Source organism: Tripterygium wilfordii, chromosome 20 (genome assembly GCF_013401445.1).
Source record: "Tripterygium wilfordii isolate XIE 37 chromosome 20, ASM1340144v1, whole genome shotgun sequence".
Classification (NCBI taxonomy): Eukaryota; Viridiplantae; Streptophyta; class Magnoliopsida; order Celastrales; family Celastraceae; genus Tripterygium; species Tripterygium wilfordii.
Genome location: NC_052251.1, coordinates 2,895,747 through 2,916,197, shown reverse-complemented (window position 1 = coordinate 2,916,197; position 20,451 = coordinate 2,895,747). Strand labels below are relative to the sequence as shown.

Sequence of the window (20,451 nt, the reverse complement as noted above, 5' to 3'; positions counted from 1 at the left end):
GTATGGCTGATCATATATCGTATGTTTAGTTTCGTTTAAAATTGTAATAACTATCAATTGTGGTCAAGACTATATATTGTAAGAGTTTAATGACAAAAATACATTTAATTCATGGACATAAAACATCGCAAGTCCATAGGCACAAATGAGTCAAATGGAGATAATATAAAATGTTATGGACTTGGTCACTTGAGAGTTGGAAATAGGCTTTGTTAGGAGATAGAATTTTACGGTGTTTCCTTAGTATGGTTATTAGTTTAAAGTTTAATATGATTAGTGGGCTGGCTTCTCGTAGGTGTAGGACACAGCTCGAGTGGGCGGTGTCACAAACCTTTGCAGTGTCAAGTTTGATAATATTGGGTGAGCTACCGAGTGACTATTCATCATGATCTTGCGCCTGTTAGTACATGTAAAATAGAGAGAATTTGTATACGGTCTTGTCCAAACATCCAAAAAGATTTTATTTAGTAAATTTTCAAATACATCAGATAGAAATCTTAGTTAGATTCCAGTGTACATACCTTGGCCCCCATAAAAGATGAGGTGCCCATAAAAATGACCATAAAAGCCCTCATCATAAACTTTATAATAGTCTGGGATGTCAGCGTAAGTAGATGTCTCTGTAGCTTTAACAATCACAAAACTTTCATTGACAGTAGCAACCCGGCTACAATATGCGTCCCTAAAGGTCTGTCCAAGCACCCGTCTCCCAGCACCCATGGGAGGACTAGGAACGTCGCGCGGACTGTACACTTTTCCACCCCATTCTACATAGTTGGCTACCTTCTTCAACCCAGTGAAAATATGGTTTGGCCAAAATCCAACTTTGGTTCGTCCTTGGTCAAGTACAAGCCACCAATGCCCGCTAGGTGAATCCTATCATGAAACCAGTAAAATTAGATTTGAATATAATAGAAAAGGGATAATACAATTTTCGGTCACTAAAAGAGTTGACTAGGTTCAACTCGGTCACTGAATTTTTAAACTTTCCAACTTGGGAACTGAAAGTTGAAAATTGTTCCAATTTACACACATGGGCATATTTCTCATTGTTCGGGACATAAAAAAAAAATATAATGCTTGAGACTTCCAAAAAGTGACCTCAAAAGACCCTCATTTAATGTGAAATATTGAATGTGAAGTAGGCCCTACATATGTATGTTTAATCAATGACTACTTTAATGCTATATAGTTTTGGCATACTTTTAGGGGTCTCTATCATTATCCAAAAAAATATAAGTAATATGCCCAAACAGTGAGAAAATGTCCGTGCGTTCATATTGGGACAATTATCAACTTTGAGTTCCCAAGTTGGAACATTTGAGAATTCGTTAATCGAATTGAACATGGTCAACTCTTTTAGTGACCAAAAGTTATATTACCCTTAATAGAAAAGCAAAAAAAATCAAATATTTCTTAATTACAAGAATGTTTTTTTACCCGATAAATTAGAAGTGTTTTAAGGTATATATCTTTGTCACTCCTAGACACTGGGTCAAGAATCTGATCCACAGGCATATCAGGTCGAGTGAGTACAAAGCCAGCACAGTGTAAGTTGAAACAACGTGCTGCAGCTGTCTATAGATCAAACCAAAAACAAACAAAAAAAACAATTATGAAATGGATTTCAGAGAAGGGTCTAATATAATTAAAAAAATTGTGAAACGAGCACCCATTATATATTCCTTACATTTGTGTAAATGAAAAGTCTAACTCGATCATCTTTGTATAGGGTAGGATTCACCTAAAGAAATAGAACAAAGAGTAAATTACTTAGTAAAAAAACAACATATTTATAGATCTCTCTTCGCTTTAATCAAGTGATTTATTATGATTACTAGCATTGAATTAAAGTAAGAAACCATCATCATGTAAAAGGGAAAAAAGAAAATTTGTTTACCGTCCATCCAACTTCAACACTATCCGGACCATTTGCGACCTTTACTTGGGAAGAACTATATTGAGAGTCAATGACTGGCTGTGGATTAAATATAGTTGTTTCCATTCCACCTCCAATGAATACCTTTCCGGTACCATAATTTGTGTGCAATATAGCATACTAAAACATAGAGCCAAACATATATTCTTCAGGAACAATAGGAGGTAATGAGCTAAACTTAATTTAATCAATTTGAAAATAACGATCTCTAAAGTTTTAGATTCTATGTAACAATAGTATACATGGCACCTACTACAAATGGTTAGTCTTTTCCGTGTGTGTGTGTATATATATATATAAACATTGATAAAAGATAAGGATTAATAAGATTAAAATGTATCTCACTGATACATATCTTTTAATTTGTATGTATTATCCGTTCAATGGAAATTAATGCATATCATAAAAATAAAAGGTATTTGAATTGTATAATAACCATTTACATGATTATATACCCAACATTGTAAATTATTCTCATTAAAATACCCTTGTGTCAAAAAGATACGAAACCGTACCATACATTGAAAGAGCAAATCTACATAGGCTCGTAATTATGACCCTCATTTTATCTTCAATCCTATGTGACATGCATGCATGATATTTATTGATTATATACACATGCAGGATTCACTTGACATCCAACACTCCACATGAATATTTTCCATCAAATAGATTTGGGAATAGTGTAATCAAATTGAACATTTAGAAAATATCAAACTTGACATAAATTTAATTTAGGAGAGACAAATATAAATCATGTATGGTGACAAATATACAAATCATGTATGGTGACAGAATTTCACTCACATGTGTACCAGGTTCCTGTTGTGTGAGGGGCCTATACTGTCTATTATATATTTTTGAAGCCAATTTGGTGTTGATGAGATCTTCTTTAGTTGTTTTCTTTATAGGAACAGTACCAGCAGAACAACCTTTACCGTTTATCCAAATATTGTTTGATCGATTAGTTGTTGAGGAATTTTTGAATGTTCCCCAGTTCTTAGGATATGAGGTCGGTCTCATCTGCAACATTAATCAATCAATCAAATTCAAGACATATAATAAAGTCTTTAATTCACCTCACCAACAAATAACTATAAAAAAACACACCTGATGATGAAAATTATGATTCTTTAATGCAGGATGATCGAATGCTGGTTGTTTGTAGAAGTCCACACAATCATATTCTTCTCCATATATTGTCTGCAGATACAATTACATCTTGACAACTCAAAACAACTCACTCGTATATCATTTATAGTCGCTAAACCAATTCTTCACAAGAAAAAAAAATAATCTTGGAAAATATTTTTACCTCGATAGTCATAACAGCTGGTTTATTTAAAAGTTTGAATTCCTTCTCCAATTCAAGATCTTCTTTGGATAATTTTTGTGCTTCAATTCCAATATGAAGCTCAAAAAAGAACCAAACAAACATAAATAGTATTGTAGCCCTTGTTGCCATCATATTGCTCAATAAATGCAAAATAAGAGGAAGAGAGAATTAATCTCATATATATCTTGAACTAATGATCAGAAATCATGAAACAATTAGACTTAAAAAATTAGATTAAGCAACATTAAAGGAGATAAGGCAATGGAAGTTACTTACCTGCTCAGCAAATACAATATTGTGAGACAAACTCATGTACTCCCTGTGTATTTTATAAAGAGATTGGTAATCTCATTTATGCAGGTGATTTGAATTTAGATAGTCAATTATGGCAATTGGGTGAAATTACCAACTATGCTAATTGACCTTTTTCTTTCTTTTCTTTTTTTTTGGGTCTCTTTTTCTTTTTTAAGGAAGGGCATTTAAGTTTTTTTCAAAAAAAATTTAATATATTTCTTGATTTACTTTATATTGAAAATATTTATATTTTTGATAATTTAATTATGTAAGATTTTCAGAAAATTATATTAAGCATTATTGCTGAGAGTAGAAACGTAATCAAAGTTGCCCATTTAGGGGAAAAAAAAAATACCCATCATGCTAAATAGATATTATTTTTACTTTTTTCGATTTCATGATAAACACCAATTATGGTTGATAATTTTTGACCTTTTTTTTTTTCTGATTTAATGATAGAATCAAATGCGTTAAATCTGTCTTAAATTATTTTTCTTTTTTTACGAAGACAATTTCAAAATATTCAATATATTTTTTGAACTAAAAGAGTTAATGAATTTGTGTGTTTTTTAGGGCCTGGCCAGCGAGGGTGATCGATCGGGACATAATCCTACAAGGTCCCGATGAAATTGAGAGACGCATCGAGTTCGGTGTGTTCATGGGGGAGGATGGACAGAGAGGATGTGCATACATGAACAACAAAATTATAAAATAGGGGGAATTTGTATATGGTTTTTAAAAGATTTTATTCTCATTAAATTTTCAAAAGAGAGCATCTTGGACTTCAAACACATCAAACAGAAATCTTAGTTAGATTCCAGTGTACATACCATAGCCCCCATAAAAGATAAGGTGCCCAAAAGAATGGCCGTAAAAGCCCTCATCAACTACTTGATAGAAGTCTGGGATGTCAGCATAAGTAGATGTCTCTGTGGCTTTAACGATCCAATAGCTTTCATTGACAGTAGCAACCCTGCTACAATATGCGTCCCTCCCTCTTTGTGCATGCACCCCTCTCCCAGCACCCATGGGAGGACTAGGAACGTCGGGAGGACTGTACGTTTTTCCTCCCCATTCTACATACGTAGCTACTTTCGTCAACCTAGTGAAAATATGGTTCGGCCAAAATCCAACTTTGGTTCGTTCTTGGCCAATTAAAAGCCACCAGTGCCCACCGTTAGGTGAATCCTATGATCATGAAATTAGTAGAATTAGATTTGAATATAATAGAAAAGGCAAGGCAAAATCAAATATTTCTTAATTACAAGAATGTTGTATACCCGATAAATTAGAAGTCTTATAGCGTATATATCTCCCCCGCTCTCAGAGACTGGGTTAAGAATCTGATCGATGGGTATGTCAGGTCGAGTGAGTACAAAGCCACCACAGTGTAAGTTCAAACATCGTGCTGCAGCTGTCTATAGATCAAACCAAAAACAAAAACAAATTATACAATTATGAATGGATTTTAGAGAATGGGTCTAATAAAATATAAAAAAAAAATTGTGAGATTCAAAATTTTCTATCGACACCCATAATATATTCCTTACATTTGTGTAAATAAAAAGTCTAACTCGATCATCTTTGTATAGGGTAGGATTCACCTAAAAGAATAGAACGAAGAGTAAATTAATTAGTAAAAAAACAACATATTTTATAGATTTCTATTCGCTTTAATCAAGTGATTTATTATCATTACTAGCATAGAATTAAAGTAAGAAACTATCACCACGTAAAAGGAAAATAATTGTTTACCGTCCATCCAACTTCAATACTATCTGGACCATTTGCGACTTTTACTTGAGAAGAACTATATTGAGCGCCAGTGACTGGCAATGGGTTATATACAGTTGTGTCCATTCCACCTCCAATGAATACCTTTCCGGTACCATAGTTTGTGTGCAATACAGCATACTACAATATAGAGCCATACATATATTCTTTAGCTTAATCTCTTTCAAGTTTAAAAATATCAAACAAAGATATAAACTTTTAGGAAAGACAAATATACTAATCATATATGGTGACAAGAATTCACTCACATGTGTACCGTGTTCTTGTTGCGTGAGGGGCTCATATTGTTTACCATATATTTCTGAAGCCAACTTGGCATTGATGAGATCTTCTTTAGTTGTTTTCTTGATAGGAACAGTATTAGCAGGACAACCTTTACCGTTTATCCACATATTTTTTGATCGACTAATTGTTGAGGAATTTTCGAATGTTCTCCAGTTCTTAGGATATGAGGTCGGTCTCATCTGCAACGTTAATTACTCAAATTCAGGAAATATAATAAATTCATTAATTCACTTTAATTACTCAAATTCATGACATATAATGAAGTCTTTAATTCACTTAAAGCAACAAAACAACCATCGAAAACGCACATGATGATGAAAATTATGATTCTTCAACGCAGGATGATCGAATGCTGGTTGTTTATAAAAGTCCACACAATCATATTTTTCTCTGTATATTGTCTGCAAATACAATTGCATCTTGACAAATGAAAACAACTCACAAATATATCATTTATAATCGTTAAATCAATTGTTCACACAACACAGTAAATCTTAGAAAATATTTTTACCTCAATAGTTGTAACAGCTGGCTTATTTAAAAGTTTGAATTCCTGCTCCAAGTCAAGATCGTCTTTGGATAATTTTTGTGCTTCAATTCCAATATGAAGCTCAAAAAAGCACCAAACAAATAGAAATAGTATTGTAACCCTTGTCGCCATCATATTGCCTTATACATGCAAAATAAGATGGAGAGATATAATTAATCTCATATATATATGTATATATTTTTTATGAAGTAATAATCACAAATCATGAAACAATTAGACTGAAAAATTAGATAAAGCAACATTAGGGGAGATAGGCAATGGAAGTTGCTTACCTGCCCAGCAAATTCAATATTTTGAGTGATTGATAAACCATGTACACTCACTGTCTATTTATAGGCAATGGAAGTTGCTTTTTTTTTTTCCTTTCCTTTTATGGGTCTCTTTTTTCCTTTTGAGGAAGGGCATTTAATTTTTTTCAAAATTTTTTAATATATTTATTAATTAACTATATATTGAAAATATTTATAACTTTGATAATTTTAGTAATAAAATTATATAAACCATTATTGCAGAGAGTAGAAAGTAATCTTATTCTTTTTCTTGATGAAGTTCATGTTTATCTTCAAAAAAAAAGACGTAATCAAAGTGTCCCATGTAACACCAATTATGATATTTTTTCTCGATTTCATGATAGATGTAGAAACACTAATTATGCTTGATAACTTTTTGGATTTTTTTTATGAACATTATTATTTGCACTCCTAGTCTAGTGTGTTTTTAAAGGGTTAATGAGGTGTAATTAGTAAAAAACGAGGTGCAAATAATGTTTATCTTTTTTTTTTTTTTGTGATTTAATGATAGGGGTATAATCAAAAGCCTTTTTTTAGAAAGACAATTTCAAACTATTCAAAAATAGTTTTGGAATGTTTCTTAAATTAAATACAATAAAATATTAAGAAATTTATTGAAAGATCTTTAAGAAAAATAATGCACCATAAAGTTTAAGCCCAAACATATTATACCAATTAGTCCTTCTTAAGCGGAGGAACCGCCAACTTGGCTAGATACCCCATATTCACATGTATTTGTAGGATGATAATCTACCATTCCATAGCTTATACGGTGTCTTATCCAATTTCTTGTGAGGTATTTTATCGAGAATGTAATTAACTGATAAAATTGTCTCCCCCAAAAGTTATGAAGTAACCCTAAACTTATCAACATAGAATCCATCATCTCCTTCAACGTGCGGGTCTTGCGTTCTGCAATACCGTTTTGTTGACGTGTATAAGGAGCCGTAGTTTGATGGACTATTCCCCACCTCTATTGCTCCTCATCACTTCAGTTTTCTTGCTAAGTCTATTTTCAACCTCACTCTTAAAAATTTTAAAAACTTCCAAGGCCTCGTCCTTACTTCTCAACAAATAGACGTAACAATACCTTATACAATTGTCAATAAAAGTAACAAAATATTTTTTACCACCTCTAGTTTGCACAAGCTTTAAATTACATATATTTGTGTGAATTGAATCTAGATGATCACTACTTCTTTCTATTGAATAGAAAGGTGCCTTAGTAAATTTGAATTCCACACAAATTTCACACTTTCGATTCTAATCAATTGAAAATTTTGAGAGAAAATCCAAATTACTAATCCTTTTCAACATTTTATAGTTAATGTGTCTTAATCTACCATGCCATAGATTAGCAGACTCAACCAAGTAAACAGAAGTACTTGCTTTATTAATCTTTTATTTCTTGGGTACAACGGTCATTACATCGAGCTTAAACAGCCGATCACATACATAACCATTATTCACAAGCATCCCACTTTTTGTTAAGGATAAACTCATCATACTCAAAAACCATTCTGAATCCATTCTTGCTCAACAGTGAGACAGAAATCAAATTCTTTTGAATCTCAGGGGCATGAACCACATGGTTGATTAACTCTTTCCCAGATGTCATCTTTAGAACCACCTTCCCATGACCTAGGCTACTGCACACAAAAGAGTTACCCATGAACAACTATTGTCATCATTAGGTGCTTCATATAAATTCAAAGAAAGCTCTTCAAATATGACACATGGTACTTGTATCAACCCATCACCCTTTTGGGTTGTACACCATGCTGACTTCTGACACAACTGCGATACGCTTTATAGCTTAATCATTAATGTTTTCAACAATGTTGGCATGTGCATTTTTGAATTTTGAGATGACAACGGTCCTTGGCTCGGTGTGCTGGTTTATTGTATTCAAAGCAAGGCCTCTTGGACCTTCTGTTGCTACCAACACCACCACCTTTAAGACACTAGGAAGAAACTTCTCCAGTTTGCTTCATCTCATAAGCCTTATGAGAGTGTTCCCCCATTCATTTGAAGACTTATGATTCATTTTCCTACCACATCCATGCTTGAATTGTTTCCCAACTTCACATATTCTATTAACCTTTCATCGAACTTAGAGAAAAACTCATTCTACCACTCATATGGTTCTACAACCTGAGTCAAGAAACCATACAATTTCTTTACTAGCACTAGTCACATCCACACAGGCCATTTGTAGCATCTTCTCATTAGTTTCCATATAGTTAGCCTCCTTCTTCAGATCAGTACGTTCATATTAAAAATGTCCTAAACTATGACAATTATAACACTCCACAATGGACTTGTCAAAGCTTTGTATGCTTCTTCCTCTCCCTTTTCCTCGAAAGACTCCATGACCTCGACCCCTTCGTCTAGATGATCCTCGTGAGTGGCCTCCAAGGCTTGTTCCTCTTCAACATGAAAACTCATGCAATGTTCATAAACAAGAAAACTACTTTGTAATTTTTAGGATGTCTAGATCTTTAGACTCTTCGATGGAGCACACAACAACAACATAATCAAAGTTAGAAGTCATAGATCTCAAAAACTTTTCAATGACAGCAATATCTTTCATGTTCTCACCGTTTGCTTTCATTTTACTGATTATGGTAAGAGTCTGAGCAAAGTCACCCGCCTTCACGTGAAGAGCTTCAAACTCTTTCCAAAGAGCTTGCAATAGTGCACGCTTGACTCATATCTTGTCTTGATATTTCTTCTTTAGAGAATCCCAGATATTCTTTGTTGTGTCTTTGTTCATGATGGTCTCTAGGATGGATCGGTCAATTTCTTAGAAGGTAATTCTTCGCTTTCAAGTCCTTTAGTTTTGGTTCTTCAATAGCCTTTCTTTTGCCCTTTATTGAGCACAACTCCTTGTGCTGTTGCAGGGATTGCATTCTCCATTCCTTCGACCATAAAATTCTCCATGAGCATAGACCAACGATTGTGATGCCCATCAAATTTGGGAATTGTTGGTTGCACAAAGCTGCTGCTTTCTTTTTATTTTTTTTTTAAGAGAAACAAAAGTTATATTAAATTGGGTAAAGCTTGTGACGGGATACCTTTATAAAGTTATTCCAAAAAGAAGGAATGAGCCCATCCCTTTGGCATATGATTTATTGGTCAATCCAGATGGCGACTCTTACATCTCCTGCATCTCCATAGGAGCCCCTTCACAGATAACAGGAGGAAAATGCATTCTCTGACACAAATCAAAGCCAAAGTTAACTAACCTATCAGCACTAAAGTTAACATCATGATAAACGTGACTAACTTTAACATGATCGCCCAGAGGCCGTTTAATAGGAGAAATTAAATGAGATTGGACATTTGTCAGGACATCTCGCTTGTTTAACAGGTTCACCATAACCTGTGAATCCACTTCCAACATAACTTTGCAAAATCCTAGATCCCAAGCTCTTTGAAGGCCAACTAGCACGCCCCACAACTCCATATCAAGCACTGAGCAACTACCAATATTTATTGAGAACCCATGTAAACGCCAAATCTCAGCTGAATCTTTAAGAACACGTCCAGCCGCTGCACGATCCCAAAAGCTGCTGCCTTTTGATGCCATGTTTCTGCTGTTACACGCTTAGAGGACATCTACTTCTCTAGTTTTAATAAGGCACTGTGAGCTCACTTCGATACCAGATTTTAATAACTAAAACTCATAAAAATATGCATGAATTGAGTGACCAAGACACTTTTAATAAACCACCAAGTTGGATATATATATATATACATACATACATATATACATACATACATACATACATATATACATATATTTAAGCTTACAAAGAGGAACTTATATCACAAAAATGCAACCCAGGCTTTTACAAATTCTAAGGACGTGATAACTGGATAAGAAATAGGTCACATAAGAAACTCTCCCCTAATAAGGACTAGTACCAAATTGCTAAATCACTAGACAACTTAACAGAACATATAAAAATAATAATAATATAAGATATAAAATGAAAAGCATCTGAAATGGTCACGAACAATATAGAATCTACATTTTTTTTATTCAAATAGAATCTACATAGTATTTCTAAGTCCTGTCTAGTTTATGTATGAAAGCATGCCCACGTGGACATACCATGTCAGGAAATAAAATAAAATAAACAATATTCATGTCATAAATCCACTTGTCACAATTCCACTCGCCATGTGAACTAATTCCAAAACCTACATTCCCTGTGGGATTACAAGCCTGCAGCAAGAATGTCATCATCAACAACTCTAAAACTTTCAGAAAATTTTATGATACATAGTCCAGAAATAAATCAAACACATTAAACTACTAACATGTATAGCCCAATCTGATATCCTTTAGTCTTTAGTTCATATCATGCTTACATCCACTTCACATTCTGAAACACAGTTCCATCATCACACCCCCGGGATGAAAAAAGAAGCAGAATCACATTATTGCTTCATAAGGATAACATTACCAATAGGAATATATCAGAATCAAATGAGCCACAAGCACTTCACTGTCACCAAGAAGTAATTTAAGAGTTGTCGACATAAATTACAGGGAAAGGAGAGATCCACATCATTCCTTCATTAGACTTGATCAAGATCCTAGTTCTTCACCGTTGTCACGTGCCTCAGAAGCATCTGTACAACATCTTGGGATATTCTTGCAGCCTCCGACTTCAGGAGATTGATCTTCACCTCTGTTTCTTGCTCCAACCGCTTCACATTAGCACCAGAATCACCACTGCTCTGTTTGATAATTACATGGGTAAATTTAAGTCAGCATTTTGTTTTTTGTAAAAAAATGCAACCCAGAAAGAGTAATTAGATGATGTATATCTCACATGCACGACAGAAATAAGAACCACAGCAGTGACAGCACCAGGACTAGAGACCTTTTCTTATTTGTTATTATTGCAGGAAAGTATGGTCATGACAGAGAGCTCAAAAACAATGGAACATGGGAACTAAAGAAATGCATGTACGGGAAGCATCTTAATCCATTGAATGCACAGTGGATTCCTAGAGATTAGCTAACACAAGATCTTTGATAAGCATCAAGCTCGTAGGGAAAGTCAAACAAATTTACAGTGAGAAAATCATTAAACAAATTCAGCTATAAATTCAAAGCAGCTGTATCCAACCTAACCCACCCATGAAACGATTACAAATGTTCCTTTCATTTCCATGATCTTACCTCTGCAAGCTTCCTCTGAAACTCAGCTTCCATATGAGCACGGAATTCAGCGATCTCCTTATCAGCCTCTTCCTTTGCCTGTTTCAACCTGGCCATTTTTTCTGGAAAAACAATAATAAAAAATACAGTCAGCAGCTGCACACCAATACGGACATCAAGTCTCCATCAACATGATAAACGCTTCAGCATTTACATGACATGGGAACTAAGAAAGTACAAAAACTTCTGTCATTCAAATGAAAGAAAATGCAACCCAAATTAGAAGTCTTTGGAGAGGAGTGTAGGCATCATTCAATTTTAAATGAAAGCTAGCGAAAATACAAATACCATAATATACACAAGACAACTAACATTACGTCAAATGGTAAAGCGAGGAATAAGAATATTATTTTAAAAGCAGGAAATTTTTTTTTACAAAATGATGGCAAAGAGAGGGGTTTTGCATTGAACCAAAAGTAGAAATATAAGACCATCTATTCTTCAACGTATCATAGTGAGTTTCCTTCCAGGCTCTTCTGTTCCACCCTTCCACAGTCCACAAAATGGCCAAGGGAACTGCGCTTACTAGCCTACCTCTCCCTTCTGCTACTTTGCAATAATTCCAAGCTTTGAGTTCTTCTATCATGTTTTCTCCCACCATTCATTCCCATTAAACAGAAGACTGTGTTTTTCAATATAGTTTCAAAGCTACAACAAATATTTGGTCATTTCAGGCCAAGTTGTACAAGGTTGGTAGGGCATCCTTCACTGAGGATAAGTGTCAATCATGGTAGTGAAAAGGTAAGATCGGATCGGAATCGGAGAAGGGGTGTAAAATCGGAATCGCAAAATCGAACCGTAAAATCATAAGATTTTACATACAATGTAAAAATAAGCATAATTTTCAATACTAAGACATGCCACAAGAATAACATAATGCAATAATAATTAGATAAAGCCATACGTGTTCAAAGTTCTAACAATCAAACATACTAAAAATTAAACATAAGTTACATAAGCTCAATCTCATGTTCCAACAACCAAAATACAAACTAATAAACTAACACAAATCATCAAGATCATCATCACTCCCATCATATTCATCTCCCTCCTCCATATTCACATTTTCTTCTATATCTTCATCTCCATTTGGGTTGCCATCTGGTTCAATTGTCATATCATCAATTTCAATCCCCTCATTTCTAACCGGTTCAACAATTTGAACAACATTGACATCCTCATTAGGAGGAACATCCACACCTCCCTCCGTGAACCACTGATTATCCAAACCAATCTTTTCGAAGGTTGGCAACCTCAATAACATATTCCCATCCTACATCATTTCTACTACCCGAAGCATTTTTCCTCCTACTACTTGCAGCTCCAAAACCAGTGGTTGACATCGTAACAATTGAAATTTGAAAACCAAAGAATTACCTACCTACAAGACCAAACCAGAACACAAGAGGGTACAAAGCAGCTGATCGAACCTGAACACAAGACCAAACCAGAACACAAGAGAGTATAAAGCAGTTGAGTCCAGTGTTGTTAGAATCGGTTGAATCGCGAGTCGATTAATCCGATTCGGTTCGACTTTAGACCAAAACGATACGAATCGTTTGGTGAATCGCCGGCTTCATTGAATTGTGGTGAATCGCCGTTTGAATTACCGGAATCGTTTGAATTGGCGATTCCTGCGATACACAACTATTTTTTTTTGACAGAGATCCATCCAAAACGACGTCGTTTTGGATGGAATTTTTTTAAAAAAAAAATCTTCACCAAAACGATGTCGTTCCGGCAGATTTAATCTGCAACCCTAAGAAACGTCAAAAGTCAAAAGCCTTGTTTTATTAAAACCCTTTTCTTTTAATTTCTTTCCTCAAGAGGCCAGCCACCTCCTTCCCACCCTATTGTGCACGCAAAAGACTACAGTCCACAGGTTTGTCTTTGTTCTTTTTTTTTAGATGTCAGATTTTCTTTTTAAAATACACATCATTCATGGGTGATGCCGTGATGGGACCAACATAAACTATTTCTATATCACAATCAGATTTGTTATTTAAAATTTTATTGTACTTAGTAGTTTAGTATTACTGTATTGAAGAAGAAGATGATGATTTATTATATGCTAGCGGTGAAGACAATTCCATTGGAATTGATGCTTGAGTACAATAGTAGAGATAATTTTTGAATTTTAGACTATTTGAGACATGATGTAATATGAAATTCATGTTCGACTGTTATAAACATGTTTTTAAGTACTATATATCTATTTTATATGAATATGCATATATATTATAATATATTATTAAAAATGGAGTGAATCTTACGATTCGCGATTCATAATTTTGCTAAATCGATTCAAACGATTCGATTCGATTTGACAACCTTGGTTAAGTCGATCAGCTTGAACAGAGAGAACAGCGAGAGAGTGAACAGCCAGAGAGTTAACAGATCTTTGAAGTGCCAGAGAGTGAACAGTCAGAGAACAGAGTCGAACAACAGAGAGTGAACAAACTACAACCACTGAACCAGTAGAATTCAAAGGAGCATAGAGTTGAACAAGTGGATCGCAGCAACTGATGAAGAAGAAAAGGCCGATTGCAGCCTTTTTTCATCGCAGACAACAGAGAGCAAATTTTAGGGTTATCGAGTCCATTTTTGGTTGGATAGGACTTGTTGGGCTGGAAGGATAATTGGGCCTGAAGAAGAAAAATGGTCAAAAATAAAAGAACCTAGCTGAAGTTTTGGCTTGTTACATCCTAAATCAAACTCGTTAAAGTCAAACATAAGATCGCAATTCCACCGATTTTAAAGAGTCTGCTCGCGTGTTGCTGCGATCCTGACATGGAACCGAGTTTGTCACTATTCTGCTCGAAATCTAAACCATACTTGTAGAATCGAGCAATTTTACGATCAAAATAGTGATTTTGGCTACCTTGGTGTCAATTCTATTCCCTTTCCAATATACGAAAGGTGCATCGATATTAACTGCACTAAACCTGAGTCATCCCATGAAACACAACTAAACATTCTGACATATCAAATCTCTCTCTCTCTCTCTCTCTCTCTCTCTCTCTCTCTCTCTGTGTGTGTATACTCTGTGCTGCAGCAATTATCATTTGAAAATACTGTTTATCACTTTAGCTGAACTTGCTGAGTTTTCCAGAGTCGGAAAATTGGCAAATCAGTCCAGACTATGCAAATTTTTGAAAGCAATATTAGGTCACATCAACGAAGCATCCATGGTAGAGACTGCCGAAGGTCATATATAAGGCCCTACTCAAATTATAATGCAAAAAACCATTAGGTTAAACGTCAACCCGCCAAACCCCAAAAAGAAGAAATAAAAATCCCCATTGCAAACAAAAAATTGGGGAACCTCAATAATGTAGGAAAACCTTTCTAATAAATCTTTCCAAAGTTGCACATCAAAACCAGTTAATAATTATTTCTCCATGAAAGAATCCTTGTCCACACAATATGAGAAAGCAAATGACAAGAAAAAAGAAGTGACATGTCAAAAATGTATGTAAATTTATCCTAAACTAGTTAGACAAAAATAACTAGGCTAACACAATTCTCAGAGGAATAAACAAAAATGGTTTGTGAATGAGAAATACAAGTCTCCACCAAATCGAGACACCTAGCCTCGACCACAAGTCATATTTTTGTGTTTGTAACTGTCTATATCCAACTGCAGTGTGCATAAAGAACAAACACCGATATACCTAACGGCATTAGAAATTTAGAACAACAGACTCGTCAAAAAAAGGCATTATTATTTATTAGTGACAGTAAACGGGAAAAGTAACAAAAAATGTAGAAAAGTTGAAACTCTGTGATTCTTGAAGCTTTCACATAATAGTTACTCCACCCAAATCTTAGAGAGAAAACCAACAGAAGAAGGAAAAGAAGAGCTTACCATTTCGGGCAGCATTGACAATGTGCTGAGCTTCTTGCTCCGCAGCTAGCAGGAGCTGAATACCATTCTGTCCTCTGTTGGCCTCAATAGCCATGATATTCCAATGCAACTACACCAGATATTGAGATTTATCATTAAAAAAAGAAAATTTAGATAGTAAAAAGATATTATTCCTGCTGTAATATAGCAGCTACTTGTAGGTGGATCAAAGAAAGGATATATAAAGACCACGTAAATTCAAGAAAATCATTAATGCCTAGTTCCATTAGTAATATTTTCTGACTAAATTTGTTCAGCAACTTAGATGAGGGAAAAATAATCGAGAGAATGAGAAGGAAAAAGGGAAACAGAGAGAGATATTAAACATAAACAACTTATAAGGGTTGTTGCACCAACTAATGAATCATACAATTCCATATCAATTTGAATTAAGAACATGGCCAATTACAGAGAAACATCAATTCCAAGACTTAAGCCAAGAGAGAAAATGAAAAATACAGTCATAATGAATTGAACATTAACTAATCTGGAGAATAAATGAATGGGGAAGAAAAGGGAAATTAAAATTGAAAAAGTAATCTACAGCATCAATAACTTTGTTTCTACACCAATTAAAATCTGGTTACACGCAGTAGTGGCCTATTTCATAGAGTAAGATCATAGAAAAGTTAGTCAATACCATGTCTTGTTATATCGCCCCAAAGTCATCCCAAATCCCATTTCCCCCATAAAATGACCGCATGAATAACAAAATCTAACCAATCCGAAACCACATCAACCGCTTATTTTGATAACAGAATCCCAGTCTTACTGTAGTCGAGGAACATTTAACATAAAAACTCTCAAACCTGGGTCCTCAATAATTCCTTGAAATATCGCCTGATTTATTCTACATAATTTATTTTGGAGAACATTTGAGAAAAGAATCCCAGTCAATCGCATAAGACAGCCACGCAGAATTATTGTTAACAGAAAATCCGATTGAACTATGGGTGAATACTCAAGTCCGCATCAAGAAATTCGTTGCAATTAACACAACTAGCTCAATCAAAACCGTATATAGAGTTCCAAATTTTCAATTGCCGTTTTTCCTCACTTCACCAAAAAAAATTGAGACCTAATCGCAAAATAAAGAACCAGCTCGTTTGTCCCAGAGTTTGGAATGGATCTACTAGTACGAAGGATTAGCAAACGATTTTATACTACAAACACCACGCAGAAAATCTTGCAGAGTTAAAAGCGAGAAAACAGAGACCGTACGTACCCAAAGAATCGGAGTGTTGGTGAAGAATTTTCTTCCTAGTTTTTCGATCCCAGTAGTTTATCTGGCAGAAGAACCACATAATTGCAGAAAAAAGCAGATGAGTTGACGAATATACCCTCCATTTCATCTTGTTCTTTTACGTTCTTACATCATGCGGCCCCAAATAGAGATTGCAAGGGGCTGGGCCGACATGACGGCCCGGCACCTATAAGTCGTGAATGGGCCGGCCCGGCTCACTAATGAAGGGCAGTACCAAGCACGGCCCTTAAATAGTTATGTGGTTTGTGCTTGTGTTTTTGGCCCAACCAGGTCTGCACGGCACAGCCTGTTTACTTAGCAGGGCACCGCCCAGCCCGCCGGCATGGTTCTAATGTTATTATTTGAAGAAATTTAGAGAGATGAGAAGAAGTAAATGAAAATAGAATCAATGAGAGGTGACTCAGTTGACAATCGACTGGGTTAGACATATGTGTGTCTAAGATTTAATCCAATGAGAAGCATATTTCTCACCGGTATTTCAAAAAGAAAGACAAGAAGATGGAAATAGAAGAAGAAAATGAGAAAGAAATTTGGCCCAATCCATATGTGGAGTGTTGTTAAATAGTGAAATCGAGCTGACTAGGAGAGTGATTCTTTTTAGTGTATTTTAGGGGATCTGGTGATGCTGATGCTAAGACAAATTGTTAGAACGTTTTTTGTTTTCTTATTGTGTTTTGTATTGGTTGATAAATTATTAATTTTTTCTTTGGCAATAAATTATTAATTGCAATATGAATAATATTTACTCTATTGCAGTAATTCTAGATCATGCTATACACCCAATCCAACGCAGAAATAACAGCAAATTCAAATCCATAAATATTAGAAACAAAAAAAGAAAAGAAAAGTTACTTTCTTTTTTGTCCAAATTAAAATTTACAAATATGGCATGAACCAACTCATTAGATCTTCTGGATTAGAGTCCACGACATTAGGGATAGAACGTTCAATCTTGCGCTCATTTAAATAGTATACTCCAGATTCACGAGACGTTATTGCAATAGAATTTTCATAACCAATGTACTTGGTATCTTCTACAAAGTAAATGCAATTCCCTCGATCGCCTTCCAAATCATTCGCTGAGCACGATTGAGAACCAAAAAGAGTCAAAAAAATCACTTGATCGCTTATATCGTCTACTCTCCTAAATTGACCAACGTCGGAGTCCATCTTAAACACTTCAAAACCACTGGTTTTACGGCTAACATAATGCAAAGTTTCATCTGAATGTTCAATATCAGTTGTTTGTGCATAATTCATATATACATCTGAAATTTTCACGATCATGAGCAACTCTCCATTGGTTGATTCCAGTAAGTATTGATCTTTTAAATAATTTTTTGAAATCCCCATATAATCATCAACATCATCCTCCTCATCCTCATCAATCTGAATATCATTCTCCTGATCAACCCCGATATCGATTTCGAGGTCATTGATGCCAATATTATTCTCATGGTCAACTCCGATATCATTTTCATCATCAAAAAACATGAAGTAGATTAATTGTGGCTCGTCCCTGTCACAAGGTATCATGTTTATATTTACCTCACACCCTCCTCCAAATTTGAAAGTAAACTTCTCAACATTTTCATTCTCATTGGTTCTTGCTCTTAGTACACACAATGTTCCATTCCAAAACAAGGTGTCCACGTAGTCATAATTTTCTTGGCCGTCGAGGATGCTCCAATGGTCATCTACTCCTGGTCTACAGAACCCTAATTTTGAGATATCATAGTCACCCATGTAAATTACAGAAGAAACTATACAATCCGTAAGATCAGTAGAGGAAAGTTGAACAAAGATGATCTGACAAAATATGTCAAAAGCCGGATTCGTAGGTGCTTGTAGTGAAGGGAGTTGGTGTACGGATTTTGAAATTGGATTGAAAAGAAAAATTTCAAGCTCTACAGTTGGTTCTTCATCGGTCCACCACATAGTAAAAGTAATAGTGAAATAAGAAGAAACAGTTTTCTTTGCTTTGGTAAAAACCAACCAACCTTTGGAAGATCCACAGAAAGTGCCTCCTTGTAATTGAGAAGGAATATCGTAGTCATGCACTCTACCAGCAGACATGTCAAAAAAGCTTAATTTCTTGCTGCCCAAGTCGTCACGGGGAAGCAATAGCCATGGCAATTGAGAAACAGGACAGATGCCTCTGATCTGATCCCGACAAGACTTGCTAACGATACTCACCCGAATTTGATCGGACAATGTCAGAGTCTGGAATATCATAGTCTTGGTGATGTCCTTCGGGAGATTTTCTAGGCAATTTTGACACCATTCTACTTGTGTTTGATCATGATTCGGAGTCGATGCTGCTTTATTTCCACCATGACCATAGAACCACCGCTGATTGATGAAGGAAGAAGATAAAGACAGATAGTCACCCAAGTTCCTATATGCATTAAACACCAGATCAGCCATGTATTGTTTATCTTACCAAAACAACACCTCATGAAAGAACATGCACATATACATATATATACACACAGGTAGTAGTACTCTTGTCCTAGTTGAATTAGTATTCAGAGTTTTATTTCAACTTGGACTACCCTTTTTTCTAGTTTATAATGTGTCAACATAAATAAATAAGGCAGATTTTAAGTGCAAATGCCCAGAAGTCAATCTCTCATGTTGATTGTTGAAGCTTTATTACATAGTATAGCTAGGACTCTCATGTTTCACTTCTTTATCAAAGCAACTATGTCTATGATACGAAAACACAAGTGTCTCAAATTCTTATGCTGCTTTTATCACCATTACAAGGTTAGAGTCTTGTTGCTTTTACCACCTACTTATGCTGCTTTACCAGTTTCACAAGGGATTGGACTTGGTGCTCAAAAACTAAAAAGAAAACAAGTCGGTTTTCATAAATACATACAGGAATGAAAGACAGTACCAAGTCTGTGAAAAATAACGAAATAAATATCAAGAACGAAGGAGATTCTGTAATTCTTTTTTTTTTTTATATATATATACATATAAAAGCTACAAATAACGGTTTCTGGGCGGGAATCAAGAATCAAGATCAAGGTTTGAGGCTAAATAACTATAAAAAAAAATGATCAGTATAAATAATCACAAATTATAAGACCTCTAACAAATTTCCTTCTTGCTTGTTAAAATTTCGTTCTTTCTTCTTTCACTTCCTCCTTCTTTGCTCTCTTTCTTTCTCTACTCACGTTTCTTCAAACGCTCCTGCAAACAGAGCCCTTTCTCTGTTTTGTTTCTTTCTTACTTACATGGGTCACCACGGTACCAATAAATATCAAAAAACGAGGCCTAGGAAGTCGACTCGTAATGGTAACAAGGGAAACAACCGCGGTAACAATGGTGGAGGTGGAGGCGGCGGTGGAGGAGGTGGAGGCGGTGGAAGTGGGCATGGCGGGCGTCCTGAACAATCCATTAGGAAGTTAATGTGGTTTATTCTGCTGCTCATTATCATCTGGATCATTATATCTGCCCTGAAAGCTCTGTTCCAATCCCCGTTCTGAATCGGACCCCCACCCATTTCTGATCACGGTACCCCACCAATCTTTTGCCACTTCCA

General features: G+C 35.2%; 3 protein-coding genes across 3 annotated transcripts; all 3 read right to left on the bottom strand.

The window, feature by feature from the left end:
- Positions 1–501: 501 nt before the first annotated feature.
- On the bottom strand, positions 502–3,587 carry LOC119986841. The gene is made up of 7 exons (XM_038831535.1): positions 3,552–3,587; positions 3,050–3,142; positions 2,747–2,962; positions 1,901–2,059; positions 1,691–1,744; positions 1,441–1,578; positions 502–876 (listed from the first exon to the last, which is right to left on the bottom strand). The coding sequence occupies exons 1-7, from the start codon at positions 3,585–3,587 to the stop codon at positions 502–504; spliced, it is 1,071 nt and encodes a 356-aa protein (XP_038687463.1).
- A 792-nt stretch (positions 3,588–4,379) lies between these two features.
- On the bottom strand, positions 4,380–6,309 carry LOC119986840. Its single transcript, XM_038831534.1, has 7 exons — positions 6,160–6,309; positions 5,957–6,049; positions 5,612–5,827; positions 5,325–5,483; positions 5,120–5,173; positions 4,850–4,987; positions 4,380–4,757 (listed from the first exon to the last, which is right to left on the bottom strand). The coding sequence occupies exons 1-7, from the start codon at positions 6,307–6,309 to the stop codon at positions 4,380–4,382; spliced, it is 1,188 nt and encodes a 395-aa protein (XP_038687462.1).
- Positions 6,310–10,780: 4,471 nt separating this feature from the next.
- On the bottom strand, positions 10,781–16,984 carry LOC119986601 (V-type proton ATPase subunit G 1-like). Its single transcript, XM_038831234.1, has 4 exons — positions 16,860–16,984; positions 15,596–15,704; positions 11,689–11,789; positions 10,781–11,240 (listed from the first exon to the last, which is right to left on the bottom strand). The coding sequence occupies exons 2-4, from the start codon at positions 15,687–15,689 to the stop codon at positions 11,097–11,099; spliced, it is 339 nt and encodes a 112-aa protein (XP_038687162.1). The 5' UTR covers positions 15,690–15,704; positions 16,860–16,984; the 3' UTR covers positions 10,781–11,096.
- Between the last annotated feature and the right edge of the window lie 3,467 nt (positions 16,985–20,451).